At 36.9% G+C, this 16467-nt stretch overlaps 3 protein-coding genes across 3 annotated transcripts; all 3 read right to left on the reverse strand.

Annotated features, from left to right (window-relative positions):
* Nucleotides 1-2368: 2368 nt before the first annotated feature.
* LOC131354791 (trace amine-associated receptor 13c-like) lies at nt 2369-3363 on the reverse strand. The gene has a single exon (XM_058392823.1). It carries the CDS (start codon nt 3344-3346, stop codon nt 2369-2371), a length of 978 nt encoding a protein of 325 aa, XP_058248806.1. The 5' UTR covers nt 3347-3363.
* A 33-nt stretch (nt 3364-3396) lies between these two features.
* Nucleotides 3397-6656, reverse strand: LOC131354792 (trace amine-associated receptor 13c-like). The gene has a single exon (XM_058392824.1). The coding sequence runs from the start codon at nt 6048-6050 to the stop codon at nt 5076-5078; it is 975 nt and encodes a 324-aa protein (XP_058248807.1). The 5' UTR covers nt 6051-6656; the 3' UTR covers nt 3397-5075.
* A 1450-nt stretch (nt 6657-8106) lies between these two features.
* stx7l (syntaxin 7-like) lies at nt 8107-16467 on the reverse strand. Its single transcript, XM_058392825.1, has 10 exons — nt 16341-16467; nt 15598-15688; nt 15391-15460; nt 15188-15278; nt 14951-15088; nt 14578-14627; nt 14201-14297; nt 12112-12184; nt 9658-9740; nt 8107-9174 (listed from the first exon to the last, which is right to left on the reverse strand). The coding sequence occupies exons 2-10, from the start codon at nt 15668-15670 to the stop codon at nt 9079-9081; spliced, it is 771 nt and encodes a 256-aa protein (XP_058248808.1). The 5' UTR covers nt 15671-15688; nt 16341-16467; the 3' UTR covers nt 8107-9078.

A 16467-nucleotide genomic window follows, 5' to 3' on the forward strand; every position in this document is an offset into this window, starting at 1 on the left:
TGTTTCTGTGTTCTGTGTTCCAGTCATTTGTCAACAAGATTTTTAAGGACCTCATCAACCACTGTGTGATAGTGTATATTGATGATATTCTCATTTACTGTAAAAACTAAGAGTCCTATGTGACTCACGTCTGCCAGATATTACAGAAACTTCTCCAACATCATCTCTTTGCCAAAAGTGAGAAATATGAATTCCATCAGTCCTCCATCACCTTCCTATGGTACAGTATCAGCAACAGGGGAGTGAAGATGGCCTCTAGTAAGGTCAGCACTGTCACAGAATGGCCAGCACCCTAGAGTATAAAGGAATTACAGCATTTCCTTTGGTTTGCCAACTTTTATCGGCGGTTCATTAGGAATTACAGTTTTTTTTCCCATTCACCACTCTGCTTAAGGAAAAACTGAAAGAATTGGAGTGGTCCGAGATGGCTTCCCTAGCCTTAGAAGAACTGAAGGGCTGATTTATCACCGTGCCTATTCTATACCACCCTGACCCAGAATACCCATTCGTGGTGGAAGTGGATCCCTTTTGTGGCATAGGGGCTGTACTCTCCCAGTGCCATGGAGATTCTAACAAACATTTTCCCTGTGCCACAGAAGAGATTAACTATGATGTGGGGAACTGGGAATTGCTCTCAATTAAGGAAGACTTGAAGGAATGAAAACATTAGTTAGAAGGGGCCCGTCACCCATTTGAAGTACTCACTAGTCATAAGAACCTCAAATATATCAAGAGTGCCAAATGTCCGAATCCGCGCCAAGCACGATGGGCACTATTCTTCACTTGCTTTAATTTTGTTGTCACTTACCGCCCAGCTTTGAAGAATAGTAAAGCGGCCACCCTCTTCTGCCACCATGACCCCCAGAACAACAGAAGATGGAGGGAGTTTCTCCCCTGGGCTGAGTATGTGCAGTCACCAACTGCTTCTTTTGGCCTCACGCCCTTTCAGCATACATTAGGCTACCAACTTCCCATGTTCCCATGGTCAGGAGAGCCCTCTGAGGTACCGGCTGTGGACGAGTGGTTTCACCAAAGCCAAGAGGTATATAACAGTGCACATGTATGCCTCCAACTAGTGGTCCACCACCAGCACATTCAGGCTAACCGTAGGAGACACCCACATCCACAATATCAACCAGGACAAATGGTTTGGCTATGAACCAAGAATCTAAGTCTGAAACTCCCATTTCATAACTTGAGCCCCTCTGCATCGGTCCCTTTAAGATCATCCAACAAACCAACCTGGTAACTTACTGCCTCAAACTCACACCTAGCTATCGCATCTCACCCTCATTCCACACCTCTCTCCTCAAGCCGGCCATCACCAACTTCTGGATTCTATTACTACATTGCCTGCTGTTTCCCCCAACATCCAGCCGAGGGACCCCTTACCAGAATTCTGACACTTCTGGGTTCGAAACCTCTGACTGTATAGACATTTAAACACGCGGACGCCACCGCTTTAGTGGAAAGTGTTGTTTGTGTGTTTTCACCACGTACTGAGTCTTGAATTATTCTATTGTCTTTTTTTGTTCTTGACCGTTTCTGTTTTTGGATTTATGCTGTTTATTGGACTTGCCTGTTTGGATTGTTTGCCTCGTTGACTGTTTTGCCGGTTGTTGACATTTAACATGTTTTTCAGCTCAACAATGAATGCTTATAACATTAGACAATAATTGATTGGATTTTGTGTTTCATTCAGTTGTTTTTTTTTTCATACTACATTTACAAAAAACAATCAGTGTGCAGTGTTTTGCAAGATAAAATCATTTTTGTGCACTTCTGGAACCAAGAATAAAACAAGGCATAGATAACAGGATTAATGGATGAATTCAAATAAAAAAGAATTAGAATATTATTAATCATGACATACGATGATGTTATTAATCTTTAAAGTGCAGGAATGACAATGACGAACATGAGGTTGATTAACGGGCCGACGTCATTAAAAGCACTGACCAAAATTTTCTTTCAGGTAAAAAAGTCAAAAATGAAAAAAACTGTTCATCTACCACCTTTTCTTTTCGCTCTTCCATCTTTCAGTTCAGTCACACTCTATTTCCCAGTGAGTGAGCTAATGCTTTGCTAACCAATGGACAACTAGATGACATTTTGATGGATTTTATCCAAAATGGTTCATAAGATTTTACACAAACTTGTGGAGTCCAGCTGGAGTGCACAGTAAATTAAAGCAAAGAAGGGAATGTACCAAATACTGAGAAACTCATGTACTTCATGTACATTTTGCAAACATTCTATTTTTCACTTACACTGCTGTGAATATAATTTGTAATTTAAAAAAAAAATGTTTAAAGATTTAACTTTTGGATACGTGTGTGTAAAAGGTAAAAAAACAAAAAAAAGCCTTTCATGAAAGGACATTTATTAACGCAGAGTCTGTCTGGAAAATTTGCAGAGTTATAATTAATTTAACACACCTCCTGAACCACGGGTAAAACAGAGCATAAATAACTGGATTAATGGTGGAATTAAGACAAAACACAATCGTGACTTTCTGAAATGATTCTAACTGTATTTCAATAGTTTCACCTAATAAACTGTAAATAAAATATGGAAGTAAACACATCAGAAACACAGACACTAAAATGCCGAGGACTTTAGCTGCTTTTCTCTCAGATTTCATGGAGTGTGAGGTGATTTTCTGTGTTTTAGGTCGTGTGTGATTATTAAGCTCTCTGATAGCAGTGGCATGTTTCTTAGCGATCATAAAAACTTGAGTATACAATATGATTATGACAGAAAGTGGAAATATGAATGTTACTACAAGATCAATTGTGGACAAGACCTCATCCAGGATGAATAAACATTCCCCAGGACACATTTCAGGTCTTGTTAAGTTTCCATTGACATATATGAGTGCCAAGTCATACCCTAGCACCATACACCAATTACAAAATATTACCACACACATTTTTCTCACAGAGACTTTGTTCAGGTAAAGAAATGGGTTAAAGAGAGCTAAACACCGATCAAAAGCGATCAGAACAACGTTATATATGGATAAAGCCATGAGAAATCCAGCAGTCGACCAAACATATATGCAGAAACTTGATCCCATAATCCAGCAGGACTCCATTGTCCAGATGAACACTGGAGGCATGATTAAAGCGCCGACAAGGAAATCTGATCCAGCCAGAGAGAGCACCAGCATGTTGGTTGGTGTGTGAAGCTGCTTGAAGTGAAGAACAGAGATGATGACCAGCAGATTTCCACACACTGTTAGCAGAACCACAGCAGCTGAACACACGTACAGTAAGATATAAACTGCAGGAGATACAGATCTCTCTGGACAGGAGAAATGCTCACAGCGATCAGACTGATTCATGAATACAGCATTTAAACACAATTTAAAAGAATAACTTGTTATTGCTGTTACTGCTGGAAAATGGTGATGGTACAAATCTTTTTAAATGTCAGATGAGTTACGGCTCAAGCGGCTCTGGTCCTTTTATAGTTTAGAAAATGATCATGCCTCCAGGGTTGACTGACAGTTTTGTGTGCATGATGTCATGCTCCTGAAGTGCACCTATTTTTATGCAAATCTAAAACAAAGAATTAAAAATATTTGGATATTCATAAAGAACTTTTATTCTTTGTCTCTATATGAAAAAGAAAATATAATAGGATATATACAGGATCAAGAAAACTGCACAGTTCTTATATGATAAAACAACTTATTCACTTAATTGCAAGCCATTTTTGAACAATGCTTTTGCCATTTTAAAAAAAAGATCCGGTGCCAGTATGCACAGAACAAACAGCTGACAGTACATTGTCAATGTCATGTGGCATTGGTCCTGTGTATCTGTGTTATATCAGCTTCAAACTAGCACAAGCAGTGGTAGCTACTGCCCAAAACTAGCAATATTTTTATAATTAACATGAGACAAGAGGGCCAAGTGAGCACACAGAGGTCAGACATGGAGCCCAGGCTTGCGTGGTCCAAAAAAAAAGAAATTGATTGAATATACACAGTGTATGAACTGGAGACTTTGAGAACGGTCAGCTGAAAAAAAGACAGTATCCTATTAGCCTGAAATGGAGCTGAAAATTCCCATTTCTGTGGCCTACTTGTCTGACACCATAGATCACAGAGGCACTGGAGGTGGTGATGGAGAATGCGACAGAACATCTCTTATTAATGGTTGTGGTAAGTGTCATTTATTTTAAGTGACTATTTTGTTCTTTCTATATTTTAACTCTACAATTGTTCAAACACAAGGTTGCTCATTTAAGTTGTTTGTACCACTTTGGGTCAAAGGTCAGTGATCCATCATCTGCAATATGTTTTGATTCCACAAACACCCTTCTAGTGTTCAGTCTCATCTAGATACTGTACATTTACACTAAAGAGCTGCTGCTGCACTCATCCCAGAAATCTTATTCACAATCTGCTCATACTTTGTTTACTCTATTCTATTTCTGAACAGCAAAATGATTTCTAATCACACTGTCTGGTGTCACACAGGAGAGGAAGGCTTGCCGTTTGACTCTGGTTCAACAATGTTTGCTTCTGATATTAGACAATAATTGATTAGATTTCTTTTCTTTAATGCATGCAATTTGTAAAAATGGCAAAATTTAGAAACATTGATTATTGTATTACTGTAATGATTTACAACAAGGTTTTCTTAAATTATTATATTTAACTACGTTTTATGTAACATGGTCTTTAATGAACTAAGAGCAACTGTAACACAGTAACTGACACTTGTATTAATTGATGTTTTTTAATGAAGTAATAATTAACGAATTCAATTGGCTATTTATTTAGACCTGAGGCTTTTTCCATATTCTTCACCTGGAGCACAAACTTTTAGTTCAATTTTGCTCAGAGTTTTGCTTGTTTATATGGATGTTTTCTGAAAGATTATTTACAGTTTATTAATACTGAAGTAAATCATGGTGGTTTAGTGAACCATATATATATATAAAGCATTTCTACCATTTCTGCAAGAATTAAAGTATACATTTTTCCATTTATTTTGGTGGGATATTGTTATAACCTGATTTGTAAACCAGGTTGGGCTTTGTGCTTCATTCAATAGTTTTTTTCATACTACATTCACAAACGAACAATCAGTGTGCAGTATTTTGCAAGATAAAATAATTTTTGTGCACTTCTGGAACCAGGAATAAAACAAGGCATAGATAACAGGATTAATAGATGAATTCAGATAAAAAAGTATTAGAATATTATTAATCATGACATGTGATGATGCTGTATTGCTCGTTAAAGTGCAGACATAATACGGCACCAAACATCCCAGAAACACAAAAACCAGAATGCCCAGAACTTTAGCGGCCTTTCTTTCAGATTTCATTGTATCCGAGACGCTTTTCATGTTTTGATTGAGATCTCGTATAGCGTTTGCATGCCTCTTCGCTATTACAAAGACCTGGAAGTACAACATGAGCATTAAACTGCAAGGAATGACGACGATGAACATGAGGTCGATTATCGAGCCAACGGCATCAAAAGCACTGACCAGACATTCACCAGGACACAGCAATAAATTTGTGAAGTTTCCGTTCAGGTAAAAAAACACAAAGTTATACAAAAATGAAAAAAACCACGACAAACATATCAGAGTGTCAACAATTTTAGACGTGACATCCTTCAGGTACAGAAAGGGATTGCTTAAAGCCATGTAACGATCGAGAGCGATCAGAACCACGTTTCCTACAGACACACTCGTGAGCTGGAAACTCATAAAATTAAACAGGATGCAAAAAATGTGTCCAAACATCCAACAAGACTCAATTAGCCACGTGAAGTGGAACGGCATCACGAAAAGTCCAACCAAGAAATCTGACATGGCCAGAGAGAGCACCAGCATGTTGGTCGGTGTGTGAAGCTGTCTGAAGTAACACACAGAGATGATGACCAGCAGATTTCCACACACTGTTAGCAGAACCACAGCAGCTGAACACACGTACAGTAAGATATAAACTGCAGGAGATACAGATCTCTCTGGACAGGAGAAATGCTCACAGCGATCAGACTGATTAAACTCCGTCAGGTTCATTGATCTAAAATCACAGGCATAAATAAGCAAAAAAAAAATGTAAGAAACATTTCTCCAAACACTATTTGAAACTGGTGTCACATATTTATATGCCCTGAACACGTAAACCCCACCCCAAATTTACATCTTACTGACATCATTATATTTACATAACCTGGGGAAAACAATTACCGTTTGTCTAACGCCGTTGTCTTCCTCTAGAATATCTAAATAATATGGGATAAAATGGCACATAATTAAAAGTAGCCATTAACCTTATTTTTATGACCATTAAGTAGGATTAGAACTCCTGTCTACAATTATACTGACCAGGACTGCACAGTGACAGAACTATGAATAAAACGCCAATGTTATGTGATCCATGAAAAAAATGTAATAAATAAATACATTTGTGAGAAAATACATTGCAGTGAGAACTGAAACAGTCTCCATTGCAAAAATCATTACTTGCTCGAATGGTAAAAAATAAATAAATCAATAAATAATAAAAAAAAATAAAAGTAGCAAATAAATAAAAAGCATTAAAACAATAATTATTATTATAATTAATAATAATAACAACAAAAACAATATTATTATTATTATTATTATTATTATTAACAACAACAGGGGGAATTAGCAGGGGTTTTTGCTGGTTTCAGTACACAAACAAAAATTTTCCACCAGATTTTGTTTTGGAAAAGTTGAATATCTCTGTACTTATGTACATAGAAACTCATATCATTTACATGACGCCATTTAGCAGACGCCCTTATCCAGAGCGACTTACAATTTCCCTCATTTTATACAACTGAGTAACTGAAGGTTAAGGGCCTTGCTCAGGGGCCCAGTGATAAATATGGCCTGTTACTCATATCTCTGTTTCTCATAAACCACATGGAAGACTTTGCTTTAAAACAATTTATTGTACAAATCAGGAAAAGCAATGAACTGTATTTAAGAAAACTGCAAAAATTTATTAATGATTCATTATTGAGAAATCACAAATCTATGCACTACATGTATATGACGTTAAAATAATTCAAAGTAATTTGATCTTTAAGTATAAGGCTGTGTTTTAAATTTGATATACTAGACAACATGAATGAAATATATCTTTATAAAACAGTAACTCAAAATTGTTTCAATTCTTTACAGTATGTGCAAAGGATTAAGTGGCAGAAATAAATTTCACACTACATCCATCATTTTTTTTTTTTTATAATATGATTATGTGTACAATCAGCTTCACTGAATAGGTCTCTCTTATAATGGAACAGGTTTTTTTTTTTTGGCAAGAATATGAACCCCAATAAGAAAGGATTCACTTTTCGAATAATATATTATTAAACGTCTGACCATTTCTAAAATCTTTGAACTGGATAAATAATGGATATTGTGTGAAAATATGTTTAAAATGGCACATGATTTTTGCCTTTTAAGAAGCTGAATATTTACAGTTTTACTATATGGAATGCATGAGAATAAGTTTTAAAATACATTTTTTTTGTTTTTTTTTCTTGTTTTTTTGGGAACAGTCAAAGTTTGTCACCATGCTAAATTACCCATTTATTTTTTTTTGTACTTCATACTAATTATATATATATATATAATGTTTTAATGTCGTATACCCATACTTCTTCATCTGTTAAAGTATCAAAAAGTTGAAGATCGCCCTAAAGAAAATATGGCAGGGGGAAAAAAAAGCTTTGGTGGAAGTTATCTATGCATCCAAGTATTATTATTGGCTCTTATTACTTAGAATTAGCATTAGCCATAGTGTTGCCAGAAGCAATAATATACAAAGTAATTGTTATTAATTATTGAATAAAATAACTGATAAGCTCAGATGGGTCATACTAATTAAGGTTATAATCCCATTTTAAGTACTTTTTAGCTACTCACTGAAACCCAAAAACCTTGGTATCGATAAAATGGACAGACTCAAGTCAGAGGTTAAAACTCTGTTCCAGATCATATCCTTTTCGACTCATCTCCAAATCATAATTCTGGATAAAACTCCTCCACTTAGATCAATTTCCAATTCCTTAACACTAGTCACTGTTTTTTTTAAATATATACACACACACACACACATTATATAAAGGTTCCCATTGTGTTCACTTCAATTAATGGTTAACCCAAGAATCCATCACCTCATGAACAGAGCTAGTTTTCATTACTAATTGGTGAAATTAGCACGAAAAGGTAAATTTCAATTAAAGTAAGGACAGCAGAATCAATTTTAGCAGTCAGCAATTGGCACAAAGCAGCTTAAGCTAAGTATCCTAGCGTGAATCTACTAGCAAATGCTAGTCATTGGAAGTTCTGCTATATAATAAAAATTATAAGAAGTTAAACTACTCGTTTAGGTAGTGTTAATCATATATATATATATATATATATATATATATATATATATATAGTCTCTCATGATACTATGACAAGAAACCTCTGAAGTTAATATCAAAGCAGAAAAGCTAGCACAATATGATGAATGTGGAAAAATTCTAACGTTTGTTATTTTTTTAGTAACACTACCACAATGTAGAGCCTTGAAATGATTAAATATACTGATTGTATTTTTCCGACCTGTTAAAGCTATCCACCACGCAGCATGACATAGTGTTAACAGTGCTACCTGCTAGCTTTCACTGCATGTTAGTTCGTCATTATCGATATCATCATGTAGCAGAGCATCAGATGGGTCAGGTGTAATCAGGTGTTATTTTTAAAAAATACTTGGCATTCCAGAGGAATAGGAATGGGATTTATTCATGATTAATTATTTATAGTGAATAAGTTAAAATTGTCAAGATCTGGAGACTCAAACATCAACATTGTTTAGAAAATGTCATTTTTATGTATATTTATATAGCATGATGTCACAGTGACATCATAAGCTAGTTTTTCATGCTTGCGAAGATGTTTTTTTTACTCACATCAACCTTAAATCACAGGAATAACAGGACAAAAAAATGACCAGGAAAGAAATGTTGTTGGTTTTTTTCAGTGTTCACCTGTGATGTTTCAGGTGAATTTAGAAGTTTTATCCTTTAACTGATCCCCAGATGATGAGGGACACGACCACAATCACCACAGCCAGGACTACAATCAGGATGCACATCTTCTTACGAGACTTTTGCTGTGTTAAAAAAAAAAAAAAAATGTTATGTTATCTAAAACTGTTTTATGATTATATTTGTTGTCGTATCTGAAAGAATCATTTAGTTCCTAAGTGTTCTGCTCGTCAGTGTGGCTAACATCATAATTTTCTAATGAATAAATCAGAAGTGAACTGAATACCTTTAACAAGAATAGCTAGGGTATGTTAGCAAAACATTCCTCAAATTAGATGAGGTTCATGCCTTCTAGTGAGGTAAAGTTTTAAGATTATAAAATCTCATTTTTTAAATCTTTGTTTAGTCCAATGTACCAAAATATTTTACCGAGTTTGGGTCAGGGATGCTCGTTCAACACTATTTCACCAGTGTCCTGCCTAGCTGTAGAGCTAACAATGTTGTGCAGCACGAGAATGACAAATTGGCACAATTTATAATGGACTTTTGCACACTGATGAACTACTTTCCAAACACCTGAAGTCGTGCCAACGAAGATTCCGAGTTACCTGGTAATTGGCGGCACTGGCGAGCTGCTGTGTTGCAGACTGTACGTTCACTTCAGCACTTTCTACATTGGCCTCTATGCTGTCTGAGAAGAAATAACACAGTGGCATAAGTATTGGTACCCCCCTTCTTGAGAAGATATATAAACAGTTATGTTATAAACTGGAATTGAAATTCATGTCACAAATCCACCCAGAATTACCCATAAAAATTGACATTTGCAAAATTATTTACAAATAAAAATTTGAACATCACTAACTTTTGATGGACAGATTTTTCAAGGCTGAGTTGCGGTTGAGTTCTCCGATCATGTATTTACCTTCTTTTTTCTTTTTTTTTTTAAATAGCCAAACCCTGACTGATACTTTTATAGAACCCAGACTTGTTTTAATCGCTCTTTGTTCCAGGTATATTCTCCAACATGTTCTGGGTTGTTCAGGTGTAACTACATTTACGGCATTTGGCAGAGAGCCTTATAATATTGATCTCATTTATACAAATGAGCAGTTAGGGGTTGAAGGCCTTGCTCAGGGGCCCAGTGCTGGCAGCTTGGTGGTGCTGGGATTCGAACTCACGACCTTCCTATCAGTAGCCCATCACCTTAACTGAGCTACCACTTCCCCTAATTATATTCAAAACACACTACACTTTAATTTCACACATCAACTTCTAGTTGTGCGTCTTATGACAATATTTTCAGCCATTTCACATTCTGTTCATAGAAACTGAGATTTTTCCTTCATCTGTCTGGTTTCTATGATAACTGCATGATGAACAGCTGTACAGCTGTTGTGATTTAAAGAGGATGGAAAGGAAATGTTCAATACATTTGTTCAGAATGTCACCTTTCATTAACTCCTGATTAACAGTTTCTCTTAAATGTGTTTATCTTTTATCTTTTTGTTTATCTTTGTCTCTTGGTCACTAAACTGATTTTAGTGTAATGTGTAACGTCATGAGAAAGGAGTTCAACACTCTGGGTGCATGTACACATAATCTAATGTACTTCATAGGAGTTTCACTAGGTCTCCAGCTTACGCATCCCACAACACAACCAAAGAGCCTTCATTACCTAGAGCTTTAGTGCTCTCTAGTGACACACCTGAATATTATTATTATTATTAGCGCTTACCTATATTTAAACAAAAAGCTTTTTTAGTTTATTGTTATATTTTTCATTGCAATATGTCAAAGTTCAGGATGATGGTCAAACAGTAGAGTAACTTCAGCAGTGTTCACCCCCCCCACCACCACACACACACCCCCAGACACGCCTCCAATTTGCCAGTCAAATCTTAGAATACATACATAGGAAATTCCTACTGTTTTTACCTCAGGTGTTCTCGCAGGACTTCATTACAAAAATATTTAACACCTTTAATTGTTGTTGTGTGTCAGTGCAGTCTATAACAAACACACAGTCGGGATTTAATCTTTCATTAGTGAATTGTTTTTAACCCCTCTGTGCTTTAAGTGTGATGATTCTACCTGATGAGTGTTAATAGGGGTGTGTGTGTGCGTCTTCTGTAATACACCTGAATTGTTGCCTTACATTGCCACAGTTTGATCTGAACTTACATTACTATGACCAGGGGCTTCACAATATATATATAAATATATATATTTGCAGTTTATTTTGTGAATTCAAAGGCACTAAAATTCTTCATTTTTTAGAATATTTTTTATCAGACCAATGGCACTTTATAACAGACATCAGTAATAAATGACTGGTTTGTTTTTGGAGCTCATTTGCATATTGTAGTGTACTAAAACACTGCCACATTAAAATATTCTATACAATCAAGCTGCTGAAATGATTATGCACGTCACAAGTCTAATTTTAATAAAACCTAAAGGCTGCTCCACTGCATTTAATTAAACATCATTAGCATGAAGAATAAACAGCTGCTTATCACTGGACTTTGACACCATAATCACACTCATGTGTGTTTGTCCATAGGTATGAGAGTCAAATCAACAGAAAAAGCTCCTTGGCCTCCACACTATGGCAATATACACTAGAGCCACACTTTTAACAGATTAATCCACCTTGCAGGCCTTTTTGGAGGTGTATTGTAAAGTATTGGCACCCCTCAGCAGACGTTTTAATATAATGCTATAAAGCCGGTTACTGCGACCCATACTAAACTGGCATTTATTCAAGAAAGAGAAGAAAAAACTGGTTTAAAAACAAACTACAGCATTCATTCTACATAGGAATTTGTAAAAAGAGACAAACTGCACTAAGAATAGCAAAGAACAAAAGAAATCTGGATAGTGATTTCCCAGAAACGCTGTGGTTAAGGCCATACATTTCCTAAAAGCAGCCTAAATGCCTTAAACCTTAAATGCTACACTTATATTAATACAGAATATTATATTACTATAACATGAACACATCAGGAGGCCTTTTTGAGTTTGTTCTGCATGTGTAATACATGTGCATTAGATCTTACCGATCATATCTCCCTGTTCGTGCACCATGACGGCCAGATCTTTGAAGATCTCGTTGATGTCTGTGATGTCCGACTGAAAACAACGGTGTATAGAAAAGTCAGTAAGTAAACTCATGATTTTACGTCATGTCTAACATGTAGAGGTTCCGTAAATAAACAGAAAATTAAATAAAGAAGTTTTTATATGATTCATAATCTTAATATTTAAGATTGTTAAAGACCAGAATTTGGACACAGCCATTAATGCACACATTCCAGGGTGTTTAGTATTTGTATGGGTATTTTTATTACAAATATTGTGCCTAGGGCAAATGCTTACACTGTAATGGATCATAGAGATGTTTACTATTTAGTTTGTGGCTTGAGTGAAATAAAAAGTAAAAAGAAAAGAAAAGTAAGAAAAGAATGAATACGGGAGCTCAAACACAAACACAAACTGTGAAAAAAAAAAAATGCTAGCTACAGAAGACTAGCAAATTGGCCTGTATATCTAAGAGAGAGACTCAACGTACAAATCCCGCATTCACCCTAGCAAGTCATTCAAGTCCACTCAGGTATGGGTGTGTAGGACTGACAATGTTGTTACTAGTGGGTGTGGCCTGTTTGGCATGTTAAAGTATGACTGTCTAGTAGCCAAAATGTACAAGAAGAACATGAACTATGACAACAGTATTTCAAGTACTTCAAATACTCCATCATACACTTATATTGCCAAAAGTTTTGGGACATCTGCCTATACATGCACATAAATGTTATATAATAGCTTCAGCTCTTCTGGGAAGGCTTTCCACAAGGTTTAGGAGTGTGTTTATGGGAATTTTTGACCGTTCCTCTAGAAGAACATTTGTGAGGTCAGGCACTGATGTTGGACGAGAAGGTCTGTTCTCACAGTCTCCGCTCTAATTCATCCCAGAGGTGTTCTATGGGGTTGAGGTCAGGACTCTGTGCAGGCCAGTCAAGTTCCTCCACACCAAACTCACTCATCCATGTCTTTATGGACCTTGCTTTGGTCACTGGTGTGCAGTCATGTTGGAACAGGAAGGGGTCATCCCCAAACTGTTCCCACAAAGAGCATGAAATTGTCCAAAATGTCTTGGTGTGAAGCTGAAGCATTAAGAGTTCCTTTCACTGGAACTAAGGGGCCGAGCCCAACCGCTGAAAAACAACACCACACCATAATCCCCCCCACAACCAAACTTTACACTCGGCACAATGCAGTATGGCAAGTACCGTTCTCCTGGCAACCGCCAAAAATCCAGACTCGTCCATCCGATTGCCAGACAGAGAAGCGTGATCGGTCATGCCAGAGAACACATACAGACTGCTCTAGAGTCCAGTGCTTTACACCACTGCATCCGACGCTTTGCATTGCACTTGGTGATGTATGGCTTGGAGCAGCTGCTCGGCCATGACACCCCATTCCATGAAGCTCTCTATGCACTGTTCTTGAGCTAATCTGAAGGTCACACAGATGAAGGTCTGTAGCTACTGACTCTGCAGAAAGTTGGTGACTTCTGAGCACTGTGCTCTTCAGCATGCGCTGACCCCGATCTGTGATTTTACGTGCCCTACCACTCCATGGACCGAGTTGCTGTTGTTCCCAATTGCTTCCACTTTGTTATATTACCACTGAGAGTTGAGTGTGGAATATTTAGTAGTGAGGAAATTTCACGAATGGACTTATTGCACAGGTGGCAGCCAATCACGGTACCACACTTAAATTCACTGAGCTCCTGAGAGCGACCCATTCTTTCACAAATGTTTGTAGAAGCAGTCTGCATGCCTAGGTGCTGGATTTTATACACCTGTGGCCATGGAAGTGATCGGAAACACCTGAATTCAGTGATTTGGAGGAGTGTCCCAAAACTTCTGGCAATCTAGTGTACGTTCACTTGTTTCTCTGTGTGTTAGAGCTACACTGCTAATGTAGCTAACAATTAATGGAAGATTATGGCCTCTGGTTCGACCTCACTCACTGAGTCTGTGTAAATACTGATGTGTAAATACTCTGTATTGCATTAGTACAATGATAAAACTGCATTAATACAGTATATGGTGTATATTATTATTATTATTATTATCATCATACCTCCAGCTGTCTGATGGCCGTTTCTCGCTCCTGAATGAGATGCAAATCCTCCTCAGTGATTCCATCTTCATAGCTTTGTGTCTGAGCCTGGGTCTCACTACATTAACACATCATCATCATCATCTCCATTATGGAACATATGTGAATGTGTAAATTGAAATTGAAACCTATATAATTAAGCAATTAATGGAGCAAAAAAAGAAAGAAATATGTGTGTTTTGATTTTAAATGTTTTTTTTAAAAAAAGGTGTTTTATAACAAAATAAATAAATAACCTGACACAACACTGTAACATCATGATTACATTTTTCTTAATCACCTACATTTTCTTTTTTCGCTGTTTTTACTTCATTTTTTCGATATTTAAAGACACTGACCTATCAAACGGTGAAGCATTTCCTCCAAACGGCTCATCAGCAAAACCACTCTGAACAAGAAAAGCAGGTCAAATGATCAGTGCCGTGAACATTACAAACAAAAGGCGATGTGTTGTAATGAAGTGAGTGTTGATACCAGCAGTTGGAACGTGAACGGATATCGGATATGGAGTACTGTTGCTTATGGAGGGAATGAAATCTGTCATGCCTACACAACTAACCAGCGTTACTACGGTATCAATTTTGCAATAAACCTGTAGTGAGAAGAATGAGGCTGAAGATTGGAATCAGATTAAAGTTCATGTCCTGAACTTTTGGATGCTGGGGAAACTGAGAAACCACAGTTCTATACACACACACACACACGTCTTACCGAAACTCTTGAACTCGCTCGAACTCTGGCCACAAACTCTTTCTCTTTCTGTGCAGCTTGTCTCTGGGTTTTCTGTACAAGTGCCAGCGCGTTGGAGAAATCATTGACGAGCCGCTCTCGCTGAATCTTACGCTGACGCTATATTTTGAAAGAAATAAAATAATAATCATAAGTGGTACAATGCTAAAATTTTTTTGTCACTTCATTTTTGGACCATGAGGTGAGCTAACAACTTACCTGATCTTGAGTTACGGGTAATGAGCTGAACTCCTTCAGGCATTTATCCGTTTCTTTAGCCAGCTGGTTCGCATACTGCTGTTTCTGCTGCCTGTGTGTATAAATACGAACAGACATTAACACAATTTTAATACTTCAACATGTTTGTGAGAGTGCACTACTCCTTATACATACTGAGTGTGTGTGTGTGTTTAGTCACTCACAGTCGCTGTCGGAGATCCGGCGTGTCTCTATCTGTTCCGAGTTGCGTCACTATTCTCTGGATTTCAGATGCTAGTGAGAATAAATCAGAAAGCGCACATACATTAAATCCACATTTCATTTAGATGTTCTTGCAAGTAGCAAAGCTAGCTCAATGCTCTTATCATAAAGCGTGATATAATGTTAGCCGTGATAGGACATGTACTTACTCTGCTGTGTTATGTTCTGGATGTTAGAACCAATGGTTTGCGCGAGTAAATTTGGGTCCCTCGATCCCGACATGGCGGCGACCTTCTACACCTTTAAGGATACATGATAAATCAGACAGAAGGGTCCAGATGGAGTCAGAACAGATCTCACTCCCATCCACCAATCAGAAAGTGTTACAGGAACCGCTATAACAATTACTACTACAGTAATAATAATAATAATAATAATAATAATAATAATAATAATAACAGTGTATGTCTTTAAAATACATGCATGTCTTGTCTCTAGCTATGCTGAGATCACAATAAGATGTTTTTTATTATTGTTTCATCAAAGCCAGGGATCAAGGTGGAGCCGCTTTGATGAAATATAATGACACCAAAAAAAAAAAAGTTACAAATAAAATGTCGCCAGCATGAAATGCGGAAACACACACACACACACACACACACACACACACACACACACACACACACACACGGGCGCGCTCTATAATATTCCCCACACTAAAATATCAGCAACTTTACAACTTATAATCTTTATTCGCCTGAAAAAAAAGCTGTAATTATATTTAGATTTATTATTATTATATATTAAGTGTTGTGAAATCGTCCATTAACCGAATGTCAGAAGTGTCAGCACTTTTGGTGTTCACATTTTGGCATTATCTCCGTTTTTAACCTTCATTAATAAACATCTCTGATCGCGGAGGATCAAACAAAACATCTTTTATGTAATTTACCTTGATCTTCGTTGTCGGTTTTTTCTCTCTCTCCACTCCCGAACAGATTTCCTGACATCCAAAGTCGCGGCCCTTTCTCGTCACATGATGTTCCAGCCTGAACGCTGATTGGTGGGTTTGCGACAAG

The sequence above is a fragment of the Hemibagrus wyckioides genome, linkage group LG06 (genome assembly GCF_019097595.1).
Source record: "Hemibagrus wyckioides isolate EC202008001 linkage group LG06, SWU_Hwy_1.0, whole genome shotgun sequence".
In the NCBI taxonomy this organism is placed as follows: Eukaryota; Metazoa; Chordata; class Actinopteri; order Siluriformes; family Bagridae; genus Hemibagrus; species Hemibagrus wyckioides.